Raw genomic sequence first — 26,617 nt, 5'->3', positions numbered from 1 at the left:
CTTGCGAATATCTATTTCTATGACAGCAATAATGTTAAAATAGGAGGCCTACAGTGTTTGTTTATCAGACTTGTAACTAGATACACTTGACCAAGTCTGGTGACTTTTCCAAACTGCTGCGTCATTCAATGATTTTGGAGTGCACATTAATTTAACAAATGACAAGAATTAAATAATAAAAATGATAAAGATTTAATGATATTTGATTTCGACACAATCGTGTTGATGTGTTAAAGTGTTCCATTTTTTTTGTCATTTGGTGTGTTAGTAAACTGTATTCAAGTTCAAAATCAATGTCAATTGATATTTATAATACATATATCAATACTATCTTTTCATTTTATATTGTAAATCTGGTTGGGGTTCCTGACCTTCCATGGTGGGCTGGGAGTTATTTGCTGTCTTCTATCCACCTGTATCTGTTTTCCAAGTGCTTTCTGTCTGTCTTGGAATGAGATTATTTAGTTTAGTCCTGACCCTGGCCTGAGTCCTTTGCTGGGAGGGAAACAATCGAATGTATAGTTATCGTTTTGGGAGAGGATATTTTTCTCCTTGTTTGTAAATCTCTCTCTCTAACGTAGTTATTTTTTAAATTTTAAACATATGATATGTAAACCTTTAAGTGTTTTCCTCATAGTGGGATCTTATGCTGGTGTCTGGGTGAGACTTTTAGCTGATCTCAAACTAAGTACACTGATAGTATGCTCTTGGAATTCTCACCTGTTCTCTATTTGAACCAGTTCCTCTTTGTCTTACTTTTCTACGGTGCTTTGACTGTTTTTCTAGAACTTTTTGCCTATCCCATTTTCTTCCTTTTTACTGGTGCTGATATAACCGAAATGTGTTTCAAGCACCGTAAAACCCTTAAAAACAAACATCCTATGTATTTTGTAAATGGTCTGCACATTTTGAGCATCAGCCTTATATAGGTATAGCACGATATCCACTAAATGCGCTTTTCTAAGGGTTCCCACATTAACAGCAACATGTAGGACAAGACATCAGGCCTCTAAGGAGCTATTATACTTTTTCCAGCCAAAACAATGCGGTTAGGCTGTTACTGGACAGATACTCATTTTATATTCGAGTACAGTAAGAGAATGTGAGTAAAGAGCCTTTTTCAAGACTAAATTTAAGAGAATGTGAGTAAAGAGCCTTTTTCAAGACTAAATTTAAGAGAATGTGAGTAAAGAGCCTTTTTCAAGACTAAATTTAAGAGAATGTGAGTAAAGAGCCTTTTTCAAGACTAAATGTAAGAGAATGTGAGTAAAGAGCCTTTTTCAAGACTAAATTTAAGAGAATGTGAGTAAAGAGCCTTTTTCAAGACTAAACCGTAAACTAAACTCGTATCAGGGACCTTTTTGTCCAAGGCGGCTGTCATACTGCAAGACTATGAGTTTGAGACATCTTGATTGATATATCAGGGTAAACTATCCTATAATTATTATATTGACGTCCAAGAACAACCAAAGGAATGAAGGGAAACCAGAGGAAAATGCTAAACATCTAAGCAATGTCAGTCAAGATTATAAAGCAGACTTTAAAAAAGCAGATATTTGGGAATGGACGGTTTTGTTTAGTTTTATGGCGCTTGAAAACACATTAAGGTCATATCAGCGCCAGTAAAAAGGAAGAAAATTGGATAGTGAAAAGATTCTAGATGTACAATTAAAAGGACTTGAGGAAAAAGTAAGACAAAGGGGAGTGGTTCAAATAGGGAACAGATGTAGATTCCAAGAGCACACCATCAATGTACTTAGTTTGAGATCAGCTAAATGTCTCACCCAGACACCAGCACAAGATCCCACAAAGAGGAATACACTAAAATGCTTACATTATACATTCAAAATAACAAATAAACAATACATAACAGAGAGATGATTTACAAGGAAAAAAATGTAATCTCCTAAAACAGTAACTATGCATTTGACTGTTTCCCTCCCAGCCAGGATCAGAACAAAACTAAGTAATCTCATCCCAAGACAATGACAGAATGCAAATTGTAAAATGGATGTAAGACACAGTAAGTGCCACCCTGCCCACTATGGGAGGCCAGGAACTAGGAACCCCACCCAGATGGACGACTTTCGATTGAAGATGTCAATGGTAGTGTTCTGTCTGTATGACATCTGCATTTTCTGCGGCCGCAAATGGCAATTTGCGGCCGCAAATATCAGGGCGATCCGCAAATTTGGGCAAATTTCCCAAAATTGGCAAATCGTGGCAAATTTAGGGAAAATTGGCAAATCGCGTGACAAATTTTGAGAAAAAAAAAGAAGCGAAAACAAAGTAACGAAAAAAAAAAGTGCGAAACTTGAGAAATGTTGCAGCTTTGCCTGGGCCCAAACTAAGGGAAGCTTCTTTCTACGGATAATGATCCTTTAAAATCTTTGTAACAACGCTATTCATAATGTAGCCTCCTTAAATGGAATATATTTTCTTTTATATTTATTTTTTCTTTTATCGTGTGTTTTTACTGAAATGCTTAGTTCACCTCGGCAAATTTTTTGGCAAATTTTGGCAAATTTTAGGTCCCAATTTGGCAAAAAATGCAGATGACAGGTCTGTATGACAAGACTCACACAGTTAACTCTACTTTATTTGTGGAATATCATTGTTGGATTATGCCATGTTACATTTTTTCTGATTGTCTCGTATCCGTGCCGCTGGATATCATTAGTGGATAACTTGTTTGCTGCAGAACCATTATCATCCAATTGGTAAAATTATCACCAATTTACTTGTTTGCTGGTCAAACCTACTAAATTGATATTAGAAGATATTTATTCACTCGACTTAGATCTATATTATATTGATATAAGCACTGTAGACAACTCCCTTCCTTTAATATCCACCTTCACTCATGAAGACTTTGACATGAACAATAACATTAAGGTGAAAATTCAGCAGTGATCTAGAGACTCTCTAAATAGATCTAAAGTGGGTGCAGATGTAACTTCCCGTTGTAAATTGTTGCAATCTGTGATGGTTCTGGGGTAAAATGAGAATTTTCTTTGGTGGATGAAACTGTCCATGTGGGTGTTCTTGGCGATGTCTGGAGATCAGGATTTGAAATCACCACCAGGTTGTTCTTTATCTTAAACATCATGGTCAGGCGTGCTATACTCTCCTCCTACTATTATGTACCTTAAAAGGAATTTGGCTGTTTGCTTGCTTTAAAATTTCAAGGATTTTAGAGTGCATGCAAAATAATTGGGTCATATCAGCACCAGTAAAATGGAAGAAGATAGGGTAGTGTTCAAATAGAGAACACTCCAAGAGCAAACCATCAATGTGCTTGATCACCTAAAAGTAAAAGTCCTGTCCAGATACAAGCACATGATCCCACTAATGTGTTTAAAATATTATATTCAAAACAAATCAAAAGAAGGATGGTTTACAACAAAAAAAAAAAGTTTTAAATGATCTCCCGAAAACTTTACAATTGATCGTTTCCCTCCCAGCCAAGGACTGACCAAGCCCGAACAAAACCAAATAACTCATTCCAAGACAAAGACAGAAGCCTTGGAAAGAAAACATATACATAAAGGGATAGAAGACATAAATAGTGACATCCCTACCCACACAGCGGTCGCTTCCACCTTTTAGTTAGAGTCATCCATACAAATATGTTCATAAAATTAAATAAAAAGTAACAAATGCCGAAAGACAGTGGATTGTTTCAACATCGGGAAGTTTAATAATGATTTATGTCATGAAGTTACTTACAATGCAGGGACCTCAACATTCAGCCCATTCTTACATCATCGTAATTGTATGTAATAATAATATTAATAATTCATATATCACAATCACAACAACAACAAAATACAACCACACAGGACATTCCCTCCATTTAGTTTTGACAGCATGACGATGCATGGTAAATAAACTTTCAACACATTCTATACATTTATTCTGACAACACACCACATGACAAACCTATAACACATTCACTCCATCCAGTCTGACAACACACCACGTGGCACACAAACCGACAACACATTCCCCTCCATCCAGTCTGACAACACACCACGTGGCAGACAAACCTACAACACATTCCCTCCATCCGTGACACATAGACCACCTATAACACATTCACTCACTTGTCATCCAGTCTGACAACACACCACGAGGCAGACAAACCTATGACACATTCACTCCATCTACTCTGACAACACACCATGTGACGTATGTCAACTGTTCCACAACAAAAACAACAACCTTACAATATTAGATGTAATCTGAGTGGCCTAATGGTTTATACAGATGCCCAAAGAAAGCAGCTCTAGATGAATTGTTTTGTTTTTTTCTCCCTGCCAGATTACAAAATCTGGACAATCTCAATTTTATTGGGAAGGTTGGCCGCTATGTATTTCTACTAAACAGGAATCATATAAAAAGTTTTTAAAAGTGCTCAGTTTAAAAAACAAACAAACAAAAAACTAACTGCACAGGAAGATAAAGGAAACACTAGAAGGGTAACATGAAGACACAACATCAAATGACTAGCAAAAAATATCCTCTCTAATTTCAAAATGTCACTTGTCCAACAAACATCCCAATCCAATCAAGAGATATTTGCCCATTGTTCTATTGACGCCAATTGTATATTTGGTTACAAAAAATGTATGAAAGTTCACTGCAAGATTAATTCCAATTTTTCAACCTTACTTAAAAAGCAACACCTTTGCTTTGCACAGAGCTGCCAATCCATGCGGCCATAGTGAAAAATCAGGATTTTAACTTTATAATTGGTAATTTTTTTTCTTCACAAACCCAAATTGCATAGATCAGCCTTAATTTTACATTCAAGTAAAGGAAGTGATCGTGCTTGAAGCAACCAATCTTCATCATTAAAATAATGAAATATCGAGTCTTTTGTTATGACGATATCAAATTAGAAATATGTCACACATTTTTTTCATAATTACAACCCCCCCCCCCCCCCCCCACCAAACACCCTATAGATTTAACATCCAGCCAGGACTTTTGGATAAACCCAGGGAAAAAACAGGAGTTGGCAGCTCTGCTTACAAGGCAGTCTCTGTCACAACAATGTGAATCTAAGCCAGTAGACAGAGGTCAGAGTAAAAAATTTCAAAAAATGTCTTGAGTCTTCTTCATCTGACTCAATTCGCCCTGCACCTTTGTGTGCTTGAGACAACGACAAGATGTTTTCAGATTGTTGCTGCATGGGTTTGCAGTCTGCAAACTGAGGCCTCCAGATTTTAGTTCTCTTTGGACATGGGCTAGATCTTGTCACCATTAATCACACACGCAAGGTCAATAACCACACAGCACTCCATCAACTAGAAGTTGTCAAACACTTGAGCATAAAATGTTGTGACACAAAAAAAAAGCAGCACATTAAGAGTCCAACAATACAAAAGGTCTGAGATACAAGAAGGTCAGTCGTAGAACTGACCGTCATTTTTGTCATGTCCTGATAAAACTCCTGTCTGTCATTGTGGCCAGAAATTATTCAAAATTTAAATATCAACGAACCGAGATGACCCTAAACTTATTTAGGACCCAGTTCATCCCGACGCGATACCGCTGTGAGACAGTGTGTCACAAACCAGTGACTTCTATTAACAAGAGTAAGAGTTTCTGATGAGTTGGGACGCATCTAAATTCATCCATATATAAAGCAGTGAAATAAAAAACATTTCTGGCCAACACACACACACACAAAAAGTAATTGCCAGGATCCAGAAGAAATCTCATTCCATATCAACAAAAAAAAAAAAAAAAAAGAGCGTCAAGAAATAATAAACGGTAAAAATTTGATAAAAGGGGATTTACATTCTCTGAGAGAAATTTGTGACCAATCACCTCTACTTGGTATCTATTATGTCGGGGGGGAATTAGATATCACAAAGGGGCTTTTAAAGATCTTTCTCAGTTTAATAAACTATATTCATTCTCCTATATCAAACATAACAACTATCCTTTTTAAAAACGATAATTTCAACCTTCAGCATCTAAATCACCCCTACATACACCATCATGAGGCAACGGGACCACAAATAAGGTTTCGTTGAATTCATATTAAAGAGTCATGTGATGTAATATGTCACATGACCCAAGCCATCCACCACCCATGCCACTACTAGATTGAACTTGATATATTAATAATTTTAAAATTATATAGTATAGGTTGTCTTCCGCAAGCTAAAGCAGAGTAATAATAATTTCATTAATATCAATGTAAATATTAATAATAATAATAATTATAATAATAATAATAATAACAACAACAACAAAAATAATGCTCAAAAGCGAATTATTATGACTATCATTATCATTTTAAGAAACAACATTGTCGTTACATACAATGTTATGTCTACTGCCAGTTACCAGGCCACATGCATTCCTGACCAAAACATCCACACAATAGAACTAAACTAATTACAAGGCGACTTTCATTGATTTTACAGTGCTATTGACACGTGTAGGTCATTCCATCACCAGTATAAAGGAAGATGATTGGGGGAAAAGTTGCAGATTTGAAGCTAATAGCACCAAAGAAAAGGTCAGACAAAGGGGACTAGTTCAAATAAGGAACAAAGAATACACAATTCCATCAATGTATCTGATTGATATTGCCTAAAAGCCCTGTCTAGTCACAAGCAAATAATCCCACAAGAAGGAAAACTCAAATGCTTACAAAGTACAATAAATTCAAAACAAAATCTATAAAAGTACATAACAGAGAGATGATTTACACAGGAAAAAATATTATCTCTAAAAAAAAAGGGAACTATTTATTTGACTGCTTCACTCTTAGTTAAGGATCCCCACCAGGACCAGGAAAAAACTGAGCAATCTATGTCCAGAACAAATACAGAAAGCAAGAGGGAAAGGGGAAAAAAAAAACAGATATAGGGGGATAAAAGACAAACATGACCTCTCCACCCACAGTGGGAGGTCAGAAGACCCCACCCCAGCAACTTTCATGTCGCTGCACAAAACTGGATAACTGGCAATAGATTGTACACAATAAAGTATTCTGTCATCTCTCCACACCCCTACCCATACAAAATGCTTTGTGATGCGACACGCTTACACAAACACCACCAGGCATTACACAATGCACAATGTCACCACGACATAAAAATAAAAAACGAACGATTCATCAGTCTTTTGTCCCTCTCTAATTATAATCACACATGCACACACATCCACACCAACACACATCAAAAGGCAATAAATAAATACAGGTTTCCATCACCAATGCCAATCGTTCGTCCACTCAGTCATCAAGCCAGACTACAACTAAAATACAACAGCAATGACAACTCACATGAACGAAGTTTAAAAAACATATGTATTTATTTTTTTTAAAAACTCTTTGGATGACACACAACGATAAACAAAACTTACTGAACAAAAAACTAATAAAACAGAAAGAACTTGTGATCGGTTTGGCAATAAATGCAATTTGGAGACGTCAAATGCCGACATATCACAGACCACAAAAATAAAAACAGTTAACGTGTACGTTTGTACATATGAAAAAAAAATTATTTTTTTTTTTCATCTTTAGAAATCAAAATTTTAGAGGAAAAATCTGAATCAATCCAAAATATACTATTTCAGTCATCATTTGCATCTTTCTAAAAAAATTGATTAAAGAGCAATGTTTTCATCAAATTTCCTTCATTTTCTTTGAAAATATAAAGTCCAATTCAAGAAAAAAAAAAAAAAGAATAAAGAATCCAAAGCCACCCCCTCCTCCCTTAATCTTGAAATGATTTACCCATTCGTACAAATGACAGACAATGGAAGTCACACCAAATCCACACACTAAACGAAAAAAAAAAAAAACACCATCAAGTTTTATTCTAACAGTGTCCTCATTGCCAAAAGTTTTATGTCCAGAATGAAGCAGTTGCAATAGCAAACTAAAATCTGAAAAAAAAGTGTGTACGAAACAGTGCCGCCAAACGAAGCAGAAAGAAATACACAAGAAAAAATCATTCCCAAAAAATCAGCCTGCCTAGAATCAACCTCAGTAGGTTCAAACCTCAGACCTCCTGATTACTGATAGCTAAGATGACGGAGATTCGATCCCCAGTTGAGAAAGGCTGATTTTTTTCTTTCTTTCTATGAATGGAGGAGGGGAAGAGGGCAAGGGATGGGATGAATGAACGTTTAATTTAACAACACAAACCTTGTAATGTAGACAGCAATGATAATACATCACTGAGCAATTAACGACAAATCATATCAGCGTAGAGTTCAAACCAGCGTAGAGTTAATTCAAAGCTTCAGCAAACCCATTCCTAGCACTACTTATTTACTACACTCAATGACAGTTCATTTTATACCAGGGCACAACAATTCTGCAACACTCAGCTATGGACAAAATTCCTCCTCTTTGGCAACAACAACCAGATAAAAACAATATCCTAGCACAAGGCTCTCCATCACCAACAACACAGTAATCCCAATACAGAAAGCAATGCAACCATACATACTCTGATAAAAAAAAAACAATTTTTTCTTCATTTTGGCCAGATAAATTGTACTTGAAACATCAATCAATTTACTTACTTATCCGAATCAGTGACCAGCTAAGCTCTAGCCCGTAGAAGTTAGACGTCTTTTGTAGTTGTTCCAGGTGACTATACAGTGTGTTACACTGATGCTTAGATTTGGTGGGAGGAATGTACATCTCAGGGTATCAATCGATTAAAATGACTCCCAATATGAGTAACATTCTCATAAAGAAACCTCAAGTTTGAAACTTTTATGAAAAAGTTCACCAAAGGTCATCTTAATTAATCAACATTTGAAGTAAAATTATGTTGGATAAAATGATTTTAAAAATTGCCTTGTCAGAGTACAATGAAATAAACGAGTAGACTGGCCAACATCTCATGGCCTGTCTCCAGATTGGTGCTGCTTCCATGTTTAATATGAGGTAGCATAAATCAGGCACTGATGTCAAATACCAAATAAAGATGACAGTTTTTTTTTTTCAGAAGTTGAAAGATGCTTGCCATGTTTTTAAGCCATATCAGTGACAAGGGAAATGAAAATGGTAAACAACACAAATCTATGCAAGTAGATTCCGTGTCCAGTGATTGTCAGTGACAAGGAAAAGGAAGATGCTATTCATCACAATCAGACGGGTAGATCCTGTGTCCAGTGAGTGGCAGGGACAATATAGAACGAGAAAGACAAAGAGAATTATCCAGCCAAAGTAAAAAAAAAAAGAAAAAAAAACAGGCAGAGGATCTTCCACAAAAAGGAAGTAACTCTTTTAAAATTATAATGCACATTCATTCAAAGAGATAATTTACAGAAGGAAAAAAAAAAAAAAAACAACCAAAGAAAAACATCGACATTCAGAATCAATGTCTCCCTCTTGGAAAAGGACTCGTGCCAGTTTCTGGTGGAAACCAAATTGTCTCATTCCAGGACAAGGACAGAAAGTCTATGAGAAAGGAATAACAGATGACAGATAAAAAATATAGAAGACCCTATAGCAGCCCCCATCAATCTCCCACCTTACAGTGGACTCCATAGCCCTGGTACAAAAAAAAAACAACAAAAGACAAAGTGCTCACACTGACTATTGCTACACAATGTTCACCATTTCTTTTTATGTTCGTCCATGCTGACACCACCGGGTCCAAAGGCCACCACCAACAACAACCCACCAATCACTGACATGGTCTGGAAAAAGTCGTACTTGAGAAAGTCCCTCATGGGCCGGTAGTCAGGAATGTTCCACCAGGCGTTGAAGTAACAGTTGAGGATGGTAAGCCAGGCAACCAGAACCAGGGCTGACAGTTTAGTCTTATAACCGATAGCAACGCATACAATCAGAGCTGTACCTATCAAATTTTGAACCATCTGTCAGTGAAAGGAAAAAAAAAATAATAATTACTGATAAATATCAATTTTTTTAAAATTCACACAAACACACAAAAAGTGAAACTAGCTGCTAGAAGCTTTGGAGTGTAAAATGTAATGCAGAAAAATGAATAAGACAGCTTCAAAAAAAAGAACAATATGACACAAAGCCATTTTTCAGCCAACAATTAAAACAGTTAAAACGTCAACACTGTAAATCCAGACAAACAGTTGTTCAACCAACAACAGTTAATGCCTCTGGATTTAACGTGATGTATTGATGTATTTTACTGTTATCTGAAGAAAGGATTATACTGTGACAGCAAGGCCTCTATATGAAGGAAATACGGAGCAATGATAAGAAGGTGATCTATTTCTCTGTACATTGAAAGATGTCTTAACAACCTCCACTCTCATCCAGCAGTGACTGGGTGTCTAAATCTGCTAGATTGGGTTTTAAAAATTAAAAAAAAAAATTCTTTGTGGTAGAGAGAAATCTGAAGACTTGCATATAAATGTTACTGACTTTATGCATTGACACAAAACTGGATAAACTCTTATCTCCACAGGTTTTATATCTCTAAAGGACTCTAAAGCCACAAAGAAGGTCCCAGTATTTACACCAATCCATTAGTGTCTGGTTGTATGAAAATATGAAAATAAAGGCATCGACATCAACAACCCATTTTACTTTTTAAAAACAAAACAAATACAAACATCCCCATACCTGCATGAAAGTGAAATCAAAGCGCAAAAGTGTCAGAAACATGAGCACCAAGAGAATTCGACCACTAAGTTGCATGTACTGTTTGGGGTTGTTCTCGCCCATGGACGGTAGACCGGCAAACAATGACTTGCCTTCAGCCTTATCCTCAGCCAGCAGTAACAACACCCCCCCAGCTAAAGCCAAATTTCTGTTGGAAAGAAGAAATAGAATCATAAGCCAATTTTTTTTTTTACACAGATCTAGAGGAAAATCATGCCTACATTAAAAGCTACAACAATTTAAGCCCTTTCCTTACTGAAAAAATAAAATATTTAAAAAAATAAAATAAAAATACGCTGTTTATATGAGAGAAGAATAAAATATGCACACAAGGGTGAAAACAAGAATTTCCAGATTATGGTAAAATATGATAACGGAGACATAAAATTTTGCAGATCCGAATTAGAGAGTCATGACTGTATATATATATACAATAATGGTGAAGTATAGAATGATGCCTATGACAAGAAAAGACTCACCTCATCAAAAATTTGACATCCCAAATTATACTGTAGGCAAGTGTCTGGGGAAGACATGAGGAAAAAAAGGCTATATATATATATATATATAATATATATAGATACACTTGACAAATCATAAATATCTTCAAGGATCTGGGGACAATGATAGCTCAGTTGGTAGAGCACTCGCTTTACAAGTTACAGGACTGGTACGGGTGCAGGTATGATTCATCCATTAATTAATGGATGGGTTACTGGGTCTATGCTTTGTTTGTTTTTAACCCACACCAGCCACTCTCAACAAATCCCATACTCATACAGCCTTCACTACCTTTTTATACAAAAATCCACAACATGCACTCTCAACCAATCCAATAGTCACACTGCCCTCTTTCCCTTTCTATATAAAAATTCACACCAGATACTCTCAACCAATTCCATACTCATACTGCCTTCACTATCCTTTTATACAAAAATCCACAACATACACTCTCAACCAATACAATAGTCATACTGTCCTCTTTCCGTTTCTATATAAAAACCCACATCAGACACTCTCAATCTCAACCAATCCCATACCCATAGTGCCTTATTTACCCTTTCTATACAAAAACCCACACCGTACACTTTCACTCAATCCAATAATATCCTCAGTCCCTTTCTCACAGCTGCATACTTGAAATTTCAAAAATGTGTGGCTTCCATGGAACAAAAAGAAAAAGTTACCTTAAAAAGCTTTATAAATAAATTATTTACCCTCAGCATGATCAAAAAAATTTACAAGGATCAAAGGAATAAACTTTCCTTTTCAACAAGATTTATTGAGTCAAAGAGGCGAATGCAGTCCTGTAGCTGGAGCCAAAATTCGTCTTTCTACGAACTTTTCGTAGTAATAGGCAGGTCTGCTTTCTATACAAAAACCCACACCCTACACTGTCAACCAATCCTATACTCATACCGCCTTCTTTCCCTTTCTATACAAAAACCTGCACCCTACACTGTCAACCAATCCTATACTCATACCGCCTTCTTTCCCTTTCTATACAAAAACCCACACCCTACACTGTCAACCAATCCTATACTCATACCGCCTTCTTTCCCTTTCTACACAAAAACCCACACCCTACACTGTCAACCAATCCTATACTCATACCGCCTTCTTTCCCTTTCTATACAAAAACCCACACCCTACACTGTCAACCAATCCTATACTCATACCGCCTTCTTTCCCTTTCTATACAAAAACCCACACCCTACACTGTCAACCAATCCTATACTCATACCGCCTTCTTTCCCTTTCTATAAAAACATCCTCACCATACACTCCTGACCAACAAAATACTGCTCACTTTACCTTTCTATAAAAACACCCAGGCAATCCAATACTTTATTCTTTCCCTTTCTACACAAAAACCGGGACTCTAAGATCCCAACCAACCCAATACTGTCTACTTTCCCTTTCTAAACAAACATCTAAATTATATACACCCAAACAAAGGCTGTGTAATGTACTGTGACTATGATTATGATATGACTCATTTTCCGTAACAAACACTAAATTTTAAAAAGAAAAATCTAATACTAAAAAACAAAACAAAACAAAAAACCCGGAAAATGAACAAACAGAAAACCTACAGTAGGTAGTTTAAACTGAAACACGTTGATAGGCATATCAAATACGGTGATGACAAAGTATCATTGTTGTTTTTTTTTAAACTATCACAAACCTGCAAACCAATGATACCAAAAAGAATTCCACAAGCAATGGGTACTTTCTGTCGACTCAAGACCATAACACACCCTGCCAACTGGCCCACCAAATTGACGATTACAAAGACAGTGGCCAAGAAGTAGCCGCAAGACCAAGAGACGTTCATGTAGTCCCTCTGCTCCCCCCACTGTGTCCACATACGGATGCCATCCTCCAGGAAAGTGCTGATCAGACAAAACCGGGCGATGTGGGGCATGAAATGTTTTGAGTACCGTAGCACCTGGTGAAAAGATGGAAAATTAAAATTGGCATGTCATCCTTATCTTCTAATTTCAATGTATCTTATTCTAGGAAGGAGAAACGAGAGACAATGAAATGCATGTGCGTTGGTAGCAAAATAAAGAGAAACGGCCCTGTCCGTCACACTCTGTGCGTGCTAGTTATTTACTGACTAGGTGTGTGTTAGATGACTTGCACGAACTGCGCGACCCTCTCTCGCTGACTGACAGGCAGGCAGTGAATAAATCCACGTCCAGCGGGGTGTGTAGGTGGTATGATAATATAGCTAACTGATAGACGGTCTAGTTTTGTTTTATCTTTGATGCGACAAATAAATAGTTTCTTTTTTTTTTAAGTCAGCACTCGAAACGGAATAGAACTGATTTTTTCGAGGAATGAAATAAAACTCTTTTATTTTCTTTTTTGTTGGTTCTGTTCTTTGACGTTACAAATTTTATTTTTACCATTAAGTTTTTTTTGGGGGTTTTTTTTTAATATTAGCACTTAATAATAATAATAATAATAATAATAATAATAATAATAATAATAATAATAATAATAATAATTGTCACAGTAAAGATTGTTCACAATTATCTTATTAAATTTTATTTTATTAAGAACTGAATTCATCTCACTCCAGTTATATATCGGTAGGCTTAGATAAACTTTACCTTCTAATATTAGATCGTCTTTCCTTTTATAGCCTTCCCTCGAATTAATTTCTAATTAGTGAATACTTTTCGTTCGACATTCTGTCACGTAGCCACTTATTATAAAAGCTGATAGGTCTAACATTTGACACTCACTTTCTCTCCACAATCTATGCCGGACGGCCAGTCACTCTATTCCTATATATATATTGTAAGATTTTTATCTTTTGGGACTTTGTAGATATTATATCTACACCATTAAGACGCCGGAGCTTTTAACTTTGATTGTATAATCTTCAAGGATCAAACCCAAGCCCGCTGTACTACACTATAACCTCTTACCAATTGCCTGGAAGTGGAATTTTACGAGTCCAATCCTGTTATCAGAGGAATAGATCATCCAAGCCCATCAACTGCCTGGAAACGTAAACTTACGAACCTGAGATATTATCATAAGTTACGTAAAATATTCATATCTTTATTTGTAACTGCCACGATCACTGTTTATCTCTTTTAATTAAATTTCATCATTATTTTTATTTCATTGTAAACAAATCGTTAATTGTTTTTCATTTATAGTAACTAGTAAATTCTGGGGCCTCATTCTACATATATCTTTATGCATAGTCGAGTAGCTCTTTACTCACTTGAGACCATGACATTTTGGAGGGGACACATATAAAGAATTGAATTTATTTAGTTACATATATCTATTTCATCTAACTTTAAAGTTTAAAAACTCTTAATTGCCCCACTTGATCATATTTTAATTGAACTCCCTATTTACAGGATTAATTTTTTTTTCTTTTTCATTTCTTCATTTAAATGGAATAGCAATTTATCCATTCATTCTTTCATTCAAATTGAATAGCATTTTATTGATTCATTCCTTCATTCATTTATTCATTTATAAATTATTCATTCATTCATTGTTCATTCATTTATTCATTCATTCATTCATTCATCCGTTTATTCACTCATTTATCCAATCATTCATACATTTATTCCTCCTTTCATTCTTTCATTCATACATTATCCATTCATTCATTCATCTATTCACTCAGTTTTTCATTCATTCATTCATTCCTTGTCCACTTTGTTATTATATCACTCATTTCATTTTGTTGTTTGCCTCATTCATGAATTGTTTTCAATATGTTTACATTCCATAACGATTCATTCACCTGTCATCCAATCACTCAGTGTTGTGAACACATTTTGTAACTATTGTAAATCTTACGATATTTTATTGTTTTGTATTTCAGACATCACTGTTAAACACTCTTCAATGCCTAATTACAATTGTTGAACAACCATTGAACAAGAGAGAGGTCCCAGCCACGAACTGAGTTGGTAAATATATCCTTCATTATTCTCTTTTACATGAGTTGGGCATCACATAGTAACTATAGACATCGTGATTTGTTTTGCATAGTGATTTGTTTTAAATGCATTTTTGGCATATTACTGTTACCGAAAACCACTTATATATTATGTTCTGAAAAGTGAGTCTTTAAAAACTGAATAATAATAAAAGGAGTCTACTAGCCGTCGTGTTATATTTAGTGATAGATAACTTGGGATTATTTTGGCATCCTATTATTGTTATCACACTCTAGTACATTAGCGTCATTGCGAATAATTGTACACAAACTAACGACGAGTCACACACATTGGTGATACATTTTTCGTAGTAACATAGTTTAGAGTACACGCGATTGACACATTGTTATTGACACAAGTCATAATAACTCCGCATTGTATTGACACATTGCTTTATAAGATATAACGATAAAAGGCATCAAATTCAACATACATAATAAGTTGAAATAAGAGAGAGAGAGATTTCTAAAAATAGAACAGTTCATTCCAGTAAGTGTAAATAAATAAAACAGTCAGTAACAGTATCCTGTCAATATAATATATATAAAATATCGTAACTAATTTATTACAACATGGAAGCATATAAAAGATACTTAAGTCTCGCAAAGGACTTAGAAATACCCCAGGAAAGAATATTTTCATGGTGCGAAGAGAAAGTAAAAGAAGAAAAAGAACATGAAGAAAGAATTCGTAGAGAAGAAAATGAAGAAAGAATTCGTAGAGAAGAAAAAGAACACGAAGAAAGAATACGTAGAGAAGAACGAGAAGAAAGAGTCCAAGAAAGGGAACTAAAAAGACAAATAGCTTTAGCAGAAGAAGAAACCAAAAGGACCCAAATGATGCTGGAAATTGAAAAAACAAAAACCGGTCATGAAAGAAAACATAATAATAGTGATGAATTTTTCGTGAAACTTCCACGCATGCCAACATACGATGAACGCTCAGACTGTCTAGAATCCTTCTTACACCGATTCGAAGTTCAGGCTAAAGGTTATCGTTGGCCAGAAAGCAAATGGGCCACAGCCTTGATTAACTGCTTATCTGGAGAACCGCTAAAAGTTTTCTATACCTTAACAACTGAAGATGCAGATGACTATGGAAAAATTAAAGACGCTCTACTAAAAAGATTTAGATTAACGGAAGATGGTTACCAGGAAAGGTTTCACACTGCAAAACCGGAAAGTGGAGAAGACTTTAATACATTCGTGAACCGAATTACTCAATTTCTAAATCGGTGGCTTGAGTTGGCAAACGTAAAACAAGACGACTTTGCAGGCCTTTACTATCTCACGCTGAAGAATCGAATCTATCAAGCTTGCAACCCAGATTTAGTCGCATTCTTTAAAGAGAGAAAGCCAGAAAACTTGGACAAATTAAAAATCTACGCAGAAAACTTTAACAGCGCACATCCATTGACACCCCTTAGCAGAACATTGAAGGAACCATACTACGCTGCCGCTGCTCAGAGTCCATGTACACCTAAAGTTCAGTACTCAAATAGAACGAGCCGATCAATCACTCGGAACACGCAAGTGAAACAAGATGATCATAGTAACAAACCATGGAACAAACAGTTCAATAGAGACCATAGCCGACCCTATCAAAACAAAACAAGAAATAGCACTGACAATAATACTGAGTATAAGAAAACCAACAAACCTATAATTAAATGTCAATATTGTGGAATGAAAGGCCACACAGCAGACAAATGTTACAAAATCGTGGGATATCCAAAAGAAACTGCAAATGCATCACTCCAAACAGGTGTAAACAATCAGACACGAGTAATGTCAGGAGAAAATATAAATGTGTATTGCGTGAAAGGTATGTCACTTTTAACACAAACTCACAAATCAGGATCGCTATTTTTTTGTGAAGGCAAAGCTAATGGAACTGATTGCAAAATATTGAGAGACACAGGATGCAGTACAGTAGGAATAAAAGCATCTTTGATCAATGACGAAGACAAAACTGGAAAAACGGTACAATGCATCACATTCAGTGGCACAGTCGAAACCTTTGAAACAGCTAACGTGTACATAGAAACCCCATACTATACAGGAATAGTGGAATGCTGTATACTTCCCAACCCCGTCGCTGATGTTATTGTTGGCAATATAAAAGGTCTTAAAGACAACCCAACAGATGTAAAAGAATGGTCATTAACCCAAGAAACAGCTTGTCTAGCAGAAACAAGAAAGATGACTAAGATAACAGAGAAGCCAATGACTATTTCTCTTGAACCACAACAATTTGACAGGAACACGTTCATTGAAGAACAGAAAAAGGACCCGACTTTAACTTCATATTTCAATATCGCAAACAAAGGGACGAAATCAAAAGTTGAATACATCATTGAAAAAGATATTCTGTTCAGGTTACATAGGAAAAGAAATAAAATAGCTAAACAACTGGTCACGCCGAGTATTTACAGAAACAAAATCCTTGGAATAGCGCACGATTCAATAACTTCTGGACATCTTGGGAGCTCTTCCACATTGAAGAGAATATCCGAGAATTTCACATGGCCTGGAATTACTAAAGACGTCCGAGAATATGTGAAATCTTGTGACACATGCCAAAGAAGAGTCGCAAAAGGCAGAATACCGAGATTGCCATTAGAGACAACCCCAGTTATTGAAAAAGTTTTTCAAAAAGTTGCAATTGACATTATAGGCCCTTTAACAAAATCAGATAGAAACCATACACACATACTAACACTAGTCGATTACGCAACCAGGTGGCCAGAAGCGATAGCATTGAAATCAACTACATCGGATCACATAGCTGAAGCATTGATGACAATTTTTACTAGAATAGGCATACCAAATGAGATACTGTCGGACAATGGACCCCAATTTACATCACATATGATGCATGAAACCATAAAACTCATGGGAATCCAACACTCATTCACAACTCCCTACCACCCCCAAGCAAATGGTCTTTGTGAAAGATTTAATGGCACTCTAAAGAATATGTTAAGAAAAGTGTCAGCAGAAAAACCAGATGATTGGGACAGATACTTACCAGCAATCCTATTTGCATATAGAGAAATACCCCAAGAATCTACAGGCTACTCCCCATTTGAGTTGATGTATGGACGATCACCTCGCGGCCCGATCAATATAGTAGCCGACATTTGTAAAGGGAATGAGGAGGACAATAACGAAATTATGTTTGCTTACGAATATGTAAGAAACCTGAAAGACAGAATAGAGGACACGTGTAAGCTAGCACAGGAATCCGTCACTAAAAAAGCAGAGAAATACAAGGAATACTCTGATCGCAAAAGCAAATCAAGAAAATTTGAGATTGGTGACAAAGTACTAATACTCTTACCCGATGACTCGAGTAAACTTTTAGCTACATGGAAAGGACCATTCAAAATAACAGCAGTAAAATCTAATGTTAATTATGAGATTAAAATTAACAACACAACAAAGACATTCCATGCAAATATGCTAAAAAAATATTTTGATAGAGACACAGTGTCGCAACCTATGTTTACTAATATCGAAGCTTCAAATGCAGGATTAATCATACCGTTGGTCATGGGACACAGACACCCGAGACAGAAAAACAAACAAAAATCGCCCAATTGCAACCACCTAAGACAAAAAAAGAAGTACGCAAAGTACTTGGGCTCCTAAATTTTTACAGGAAATACATTTACAACTTCGCGCACATCGCGACACCGCTAACAAATCTGACAAAGAATGGGTCACCGAACAAAATTGTTTGGACAGAAGCGTGTCAGAATAGCTTTAAACAATTAAAGGCATTACTCTGTTCAGAACCAATTCTTAAATTACCCGACATATCAAAAGAATTTGTTGTAAGAACTGACGCGTCTGATAAGGGCATCGCAGGTGTACTATTACAGGAACATGAGGGAACTCTAATGCCTTGCTTATATGCAAGCAGAAAATTATTGGACAGAGAATCACGATACTCTGTAATAGAGCGTGAAGGACTGGCCATCGTCTTTGCTTTAAAGACATTCAGCAGATATCTACTGCTAAAAGAGTTTGTGGTCGAAAGGGACCATAAACCACTCACGTACATAAGAAATAACAAAATGAATAATAGTAGAGTACTAAGGTGGAGTCTATTTTTGCAAAATTACACTTTCAGTATCTCTCACATACCAGGTTGTGAAAATATTCACGCCGACCTACTTTCTCGATTAGTGTAATGACGTGAGAAGGGTATAACTTAACCTCCCATGCATACTGTTAGATACCTCGCAAATTATGCCAAATCAGAACACACAAATTCGATAATTTTATTTGTAAACATGATGACCCAACTTAATGTAACATTGAGTATTGTTTGGATATATATACCATACCCATTCATGATTTGGGAAATCTTCTCTTTATCTATTATTGTTATGAATTTTCACTCATTTATGATTAATAATTGAAATGTCAATATTCCATTTACATTTTCATTCATTTCATTCAGAAAATTACCTTCATATCATCGACTTAAATCATGCTTCATTACCATCACTATTGTTTATCACAATGATTTGTAATCACATTGCCATCATGTCGTTCATCACAATGATTTGTAATCACAATCTTTCATTGTTATTGTCGCCCATTCATATACCTACGTTAATATAAACATTTCCATGTCTAGTTAATAAATAATTTAATTGTAGCACAAATCATAACAATGGATTAATGCTAGAGTATCATGATAGTAAATTTACTTCCGTTTGTAAAATCTATCTTTCCCATAATGGTTAAAGAGTATATTTTAAACGTGGGGGGGGGTGTCACAGTAAAGATTGTTCACAATTATCTTATTAAATTTTATTTTATTAAGAACTGAATTCATCTCACTCCAGTTATATATCGGTAGGCTTAGATAAACTTTACCTTCTAATATTAGATCGTCTTTCCTTTTATAGCCTTCCCTCGAATTAATTTCTAATTAGTGAATACTTTTCGTTCGACATTCTGTCACGTAGCCACTTATTATAAAAGCTGATAGGTCTAACATTTGACACTCACTTTCTCTCCACAATCTATGCCGGACGGCCAGTCACTCTATTCCTATATATATATTGTAAGATTTTTATCTTTTGGGACTTTGTAGATATTATATCTACACCATTAAGACGCCGGAGCTTTTAACTTTGATTGTATAATCTTCAAGGATCAAACCCAAGCCCGCTGTACTACACTATAACCTCTTACCAATTGCCTGGAAGTGGAATTTTACGAGTCCAATCCTGTTATCAGAGGAATAGATCATCCAAGCCCATCAACTGCCTGGAAACGTAAACTTACGAACCTGAGATATTATCATAAGTTACGTAAAATATTCATATCTTTATTTGTAACTGCCACGATCACTGTTTATCTCTTTTAATTAAATTTCATCATTATTTTTATTTCATTGTAAACAAATCGTTAATTGTTTTTCATTTATAGTAACTAGTAAATTCTGGGGCCTCATTCTACATATATCTTTATGCATAGTCGAGTAGCTCTTTACTCACTTGAGACCATGACACTTTATTGCATCCCAAAAAGGAAATTTTTTTGTACAGACGTGTTATAATTTACACAATAAGATAAAAATACAATGGAAATAGGATGTATATATATTTTTAAAAAAAGGAGCAGCTCTATAACCAGAGCTGCACTTTATAATATGAATAATTTCAACACTGTATAATAGTTAAAACTGTCACTATAAATTGAAAATTGAAAAGATTGCAAAACAAATAAATTAATAAATTAATATTTATATTTTTTTAAAGTAAAAATGAGAAATTATTATATAAAATGATTATTGCTTGTTGTTATAAAGCCTAATACTGGACGGCAGAAAAGATTTTCGGTGTCTCTCTGTTTTAGTTGAAATAGAGAAAGGGCGACCACTTCTTTCTGACATAATAATTGATGGTCTTAGTGGATGATACTGGTCATTTAATATTTTAGTTATTTTATTTATACAAAATTTCTCGTATAAAAGATCTACATCGTCAACATAATTTATATAGCGTTTAATGGATTTTTTAATATTTGAATTTATTTTGTTCCTTTCCACTGCTAAACAATTGCCTCCCCAAGCTGTTATACAAAATGACAAAACACTTTCAATTACTGCTCTATCAAATAATGTGCAGAGGGTTTTATCTATTCTAAACTGAGAGAGTTTTGATAAAAAATATGTACGTCTGCACATCTTATGCCTAATTACTTTCAAGTGTTCATCCCACTTGAGCCTGTCATCAATCGTTACACCAAGGTATTTGTAGTGAGGAACTCGCTGGACGAATTGGTCCTTTAATTTTAACGGTTCTATCGGTTCCTTCACTCTCCTAAAGTCAATCACTAGCTCCTTTGTCTTGCTTATGTTAAGCTCTAGGTGGTGGGCATCACACCAAGACACAAATCTATCAATTTCTTGCCTATAAGCCACTTCGTTGCCATTTGTTATGAGGCCTTGAAGAGCGGTGTCATCTGCAAACTTTATTAAAGGTACACTCAGGTTTTGACTTCTACAGTCATTCGTGTATATTGTGAATAATACAGGGGACAATACACAACCTTGAGGAGCACCAGTATTTTAGTTATACAGGAAGATTTGTTTTGTCCTAATTGAACATATTGTGCTCTCTCCGTAAGAAATTCGAGCACCCAAGCAATTATATACTTGTTTAAATTCAGACTAGTCAATTTTTGAACAACCAACTGAGGTTGCATTGTATTGAACGCTGAAGAAAAATCTGCAAAAAGCAATCTGCAATAGCTCCTAGCGTGATCTAGATGCCTGTAGATGTTGTTTGTAAACAGCAAAATGGCATCCTCTACGCCACGTCCTGGTTTGTATGCAAATTGATGACTATCACTCGATGGCATAAACTGATTCCTAAGTTTTTCTAAAGTTTTCATGACTATTGAAGTCAGTGCAACAGGTCTGAGATCGTTCATAGTTTCAAGTTTTTCTTTTTTTGGAACAGGAATAATTTTTGAAGTTTTCCAAATTTCAGGGATCGAAACGCATTGGAGGGACCAGTTAAAAATATGTGTATAAATGGGGGAAAGCTGATGGGCACATTCTTTTAATAATTTTCCTTTCAATCCATCCGGCCCAGCAGCCTTCCTCTCGTTTAGTTTCAAAAATACGAATCTCGTTTCTTCTTCACTGACCTCAATAGTCATTTCATCTTCCAAAGCCCTGTCTAATTTATGTTTTTCATTTTCAATATCAAATTTGTTTGCTGTGTCGAAACGTGAATAAAATTTATTTAGTTTCAATTTCGATATCTTCTGATATAATCGTGGGCTTTGGATTATAGTTAACAGCAGTTTTAAGCCCCCGCCACGTGTCCCGTATATCCCCAGAAGAAAAGCATTTTTCAATTTTATTTTTGTACTTGTCTCTACAACTAGATATTACTCTCTTTATCTCTTTTTGTTTTGTTTTCAGATCTTTTTTGTTTCCACTAGTAAAGAGAGTTTTCTTTTGGTTCAATAAAAGTTTTAGATCTTTTGTTATCCAAGGCTTGTTGTTAGGATAATATTTTATTTCTTTTTTACAAGACACTAGCTGTTCACAGAATTTTAAATACTCACTCACACAGTCATTCAGCTCATCCACACTATCACATGATTCGATAAAAACATTCCAGTCAGTGCATTCAAAGCAACCACGCAAATCTTCACACACACTTCCGTTCCAGATCTGTACACTTTTCTTTACTGGTTTTACACGTTTAAAAACAGGGCGGTAGGTGGGGAGTAGCAAGAGCATGCAGGGTCAGATAAACCTAATGGGGCCCGGGGTAAACATTTATAACTATTTTTAATATTACACAGGAATAAATCTAATGTTTTTTTGTCCCTTGTCTCGCAGTCCACGTATTGATGAAGTCCCGGGGAGTAAAATCGTTACATTGGTTAAAATCGCCAGTGACCATCAATACGGCATCGGGTGACTTAATTTGAATGTCCTGTATTTCTTTCCTCAAAATATTTTTCGCTGTGGTGTTGTCTGATGATGGTGGAATGTAGACGTTGATGATGATGACATGAGTGTATTCCCGGGGTAGATAATATGGTCGTGACGAAACAGTAATAAATTCAATATAATCGTCATAATTTTCTTTATCTGACAGTTATTGGGGTGGCACCATTTGTTGTTAATATATGTGCACACCCCACCCCCAGTTCGTTTATTTACATTAGTCCGATCTCCTCGAAATAGTGAATATTGTTCAATATCAAAACATGATGATGGTATTTGAGGAGATAGCCAAGTCTCTGTTAACGCTATTATGGAGGCTTGACGATAGTCACTATTAAAACGACACAGTGAAAACAGTTCATCAATTTTATTTTTCAGTGATCTTACATTACCTGTCACTACACAGGGTAAAAATGGACGAAAGGCCGTCTGTTAAATTTTGTTTTTATTCCTCCTTATTTTCCCCTCTTTCTTACTTTAATAAACGATGTGTCAATAGTGGGTGGTGGGGGTGACACGGGTTGGAGGGAGGGAGAGTCTCTGGAGTATATGTTATCGATAGGCTTTTGGCAGCAAAATCACAGGCTAAAACACCATTTATGCTTATAAATATACTAATAAATATAAAAATCAGGAACAATATATACTTCACATCCATTTTGAATAAAAATTAGACGTAAATTCCGGCGATTGAATGATAAATGGATAAAAATATGTGTAGAAAATACGTAAACATTCGCAACACGTCTGTTGTCGCCGGAAGCCAGCACCAAACAGAATATATAGAACAAAATAGTGCTGTCGAAAATCCGACAACAGTTAGAAGTTTCGCCCTGACCGTTTTAGCATCATTTTATTAGTTCTCACTGAATTGTGTTAATCAGACTATAAAACTTTAAGATTAAATATAGTTTTGTGCCTTAGTAAATTATATCTGGCTGGTGGATGTTATGAGTTTTTTAACCATATGCACAGCATCCATATTTGAAAGTAACGATTGTTGATATTGCGAAAAATAACGACATACAGTGAATATGCTGTAATTTAATATTAAGCAATAAGAGATAGACGCCAACTTTAAATTTGGCTAACAGGAGTTTCAGACACCACTCATAGGAATTTCAATGCCGAAAGAGGAATTTCCGCACACAAGAAAAAGGGATTGGAATGGTATTTGGCATTATGTTTACATATTGTATAGTTCTAAATAGATAACTGATTAGAATTATCTTATGATACATAAACACATTGCCAAATACAATCCCAAAGTTTCCTTCTTTCAAATGAAGTAAAGCGCCCAATCCTAAGGGTAGAGATTGTAGTACTGGTGGTAGTGAGGATGATGTGGTGTTGGTGGTTGTAGTAATTAATAGTGGTAGTGATGATGAAGATGTGATAGTGGTTGTTGTTGTAGTAGTGGTGCTAGTGATGATGATATAGTGGTGGTGGAGGTTGAAGTAGTAGTGGTAGTGATGATGATGTGGTGGTGGTGATTGTAGTAGTACTGGTCGTGGTGATGATATGGTGGTGGTATAGTGGTTGTAGTTGTCGTGGTCGTGATGATAATGATGTGGTGGTAGTGATGTTGATGTGGTGGTGATGGTGGTTGTAGTACAAATGGTAGTGATGGTTGTAGAAGTAGTGGTAGTGATGATGATGTGGTGATGGTTGTAGTAGTAGTCGTTGTGGTGGTGGTGGTGGTTGTAGTAGTAGTAGTGGTAATGATGATGTGGTGGTGGTGGTGGTTGTAGTAGTAGTGGTGGTAGTGATGATGATGATGTTGTAGAGGTGGTGGTTCTTGTAGTAGTAGTAGTAGTAGTAGTAGTAGTAGTGTAGTAGAGTAGTGTGTGTAGTAGTGTATGATGATGGTGGTGGGGTGGTTGCAGTAGTAGTGGTAGTGATGACGATGTGGTTGTGGTGGTTGTAGTAGCAGTGGTAGTGATGATGATGTGGTGGTGGTGGTTGTAGTAGTAGTGGTAGTGATGAAGATGAGGTGGTGGTGGTGCTTGTAGTAGTAGTGGTAGTGATGATGTGGTGGTGGTGGTGGTTGTAGTAGTAGTGGTGGTAATGATGATGTGGTGGTGATGGTGGTTGTAGTACAAATGGTAGTGATGATGTGGTCGTGGTGGTTGTAGTAGTAGTGGTAGTGATGATGATGTGATGGCAGCTGTAGTAGTATTAGTGGTAGTAATGATGATGTGGTGGTGGTGGTTGTAGTAGTAGTAGTGGTAATGATGATGTGGTGGTGGTTGTTGTAGTAGTAGTGGTAATGACGATGATGTGGTAGTGGTTGTAGTTGTAGAGGTCGTGATTATGATGTTGTAGTGGTGGTTGTAGTAGTAGTGGTAGTGATGATGTGATCCTGGTGGCTGTAGAAGTAGTGGTATTGATGATGATGTGGTAGTCGTGGTTGTAGTAGTAGTGGTATTTGCAGTGATGATGATGGTTGTAGTAGTAGTGGTAGTGATGATGATGTGATGGTGGTTGTAATAGTGATGGTAGTTGTGGTAGTGGTAGTGATGATGATGTGGTGGTGGTGGTTGTAAAACTTCTAGGGCAGACGACTAAACCATTCGGCCATGACACCCACTTCGAAGTCGACGCATATTGTGTATATGTAGTAACAACTGATTTAATGTTGGTTAATTTTATGTTTTTATAGATATTTTATTAACTTTCCTTATTTCTATGTGCATTTGGAAACATTCCATATTCTGGAATGTGGATAATTGTTTAAAAGAGCGGAGTTTCAAATATCTGTCTGGGAATAACGAAATTTGGTTATTTTCAGGTGTCTGGGGATAATGACAGAAATGATAAATGTTGATTCTGTTTTTATTACCGGACGAACATACCCGAACTCTTTTACCGCCCATATATGTAGTCTACGTATATGGAGAACGCCCACTTCGGTGGAGACTTTTTCTTTACTTTTTCCTATGTTTTACATATCCTGATCCAGATGGAGAAATCCCTTCACGACAAATATCCATCTCCAACTCCAACTGAACGTAAACCTTGTTTTTACTTTTGAAATTTCAGCAATCGGTGTTTGATAATCCAAATAACAACACCAAATGTTATGTCAGCATTGCTCAGTTCACATTTTAGGTGTATTAAGGGTAGAGAAAAGAAAATGTATTATGGTTTTTAGAAGACAACCTTTATCTGGTTAAACAACAAGGCTCTGACTTTTGACTCTGTGAATGTGGGTGGGAAACTTCGCTCGGCCAACCGATTTTATCGAACTGTTTCGACAGAACTAAATAATATCATGGACACTAATATATATATATATATATATACCTGATCAGCGACATCTTCGGCTTTATCCATTAACTCATTTTGTTTTGGCATTTTGTATTATTTTGAAGGAAACAGACGTAGACTCCAGTAAATAAAAAGTCCACGTAAGAATTCCAGCAGATTGCCGATATATGCGTAGCGAAAGTGGAAGAGATCTTTTCTAACCGGAAGTGATTTATGTTTTCAACTTCGTATA

At 35.9% G+C, this 26,617-nt stretch overlaps 1 protein-coding gene across 1 annotated transcript; it reads right to left on the bottom strand.

The window, feature by feature from the left end:
* Nucleotides 1-3,677: 3,677 nt before the first annotated feature.
* Nucleotides 3,678-26,591, bottom strand: LOC144979702 (surfeit locus protein 4-like). The gene is made up of 5 exons (XM_078926632.1): nt 26,422-26,591; nt 12,825-13,088; nt 11,116-11,159; nt 10,598-10,784; nt 3,678-9,870 (listed from the first exon to the last, which is right to left on the bottom strand). Exons 1-5 carry the CDS (start codon nt 26,470-26,472, stop codon nt 9,604-9,606), a joined length of 813 nt encoding a protein of 270 aa, XP_078782758.1. The 5' UTR covers nt 26,473-26,591; the 3' UTR covers nt 3,678-9,603.
* Nucleotides 26,592-26,617: the final 26 nt, after the last annotated feature.

Source organism: Berghia stephanieae, chromosome 9 (assembly GCF_034508935.2).
Source record: "Berghia stephanieae isolate SIO BIC M18660-M18661 chromosome 9, UCSD_Bste_1.3, whole genome shotgun sequence".
In the NCBI taxonomy this organism is placed as follows: Eukaryota; Metazoa; Mollusca; class Gastropoda; order Nudibranchia; family Aeolidiidae; genus Berghia; species Berghia stephanieae.
Note: the sequence above shows the minus strand (reverse complement) of the source record. Positions and strands in the feature narration are given on the sequence as shown.

Bases quoted from the DNA above. Each gene is read 5' to 3' on its own strand.
- LOC144979702 (XM_078926632.1), bottom strand. From the start codon at position 26,472: ATGCCAAAACAAAATGAGTTAATGGATAAAGCCGAAGATGTCGCTGAT. The intron at 13,089-26,421 runs GTATATATATAT...TCTTTTCACCAG, and splicing joins CCGAAGATGTCGCTGATCAG to GTGCTACGGTACTCAAAACA. The intron at 9,871-10,597 runs GTATGGGGATGT...TTTCACTGACAG, and splicing joins TTGATTTCACTTTCATGCAG to ATGGTTCAAAATTTGATAGG.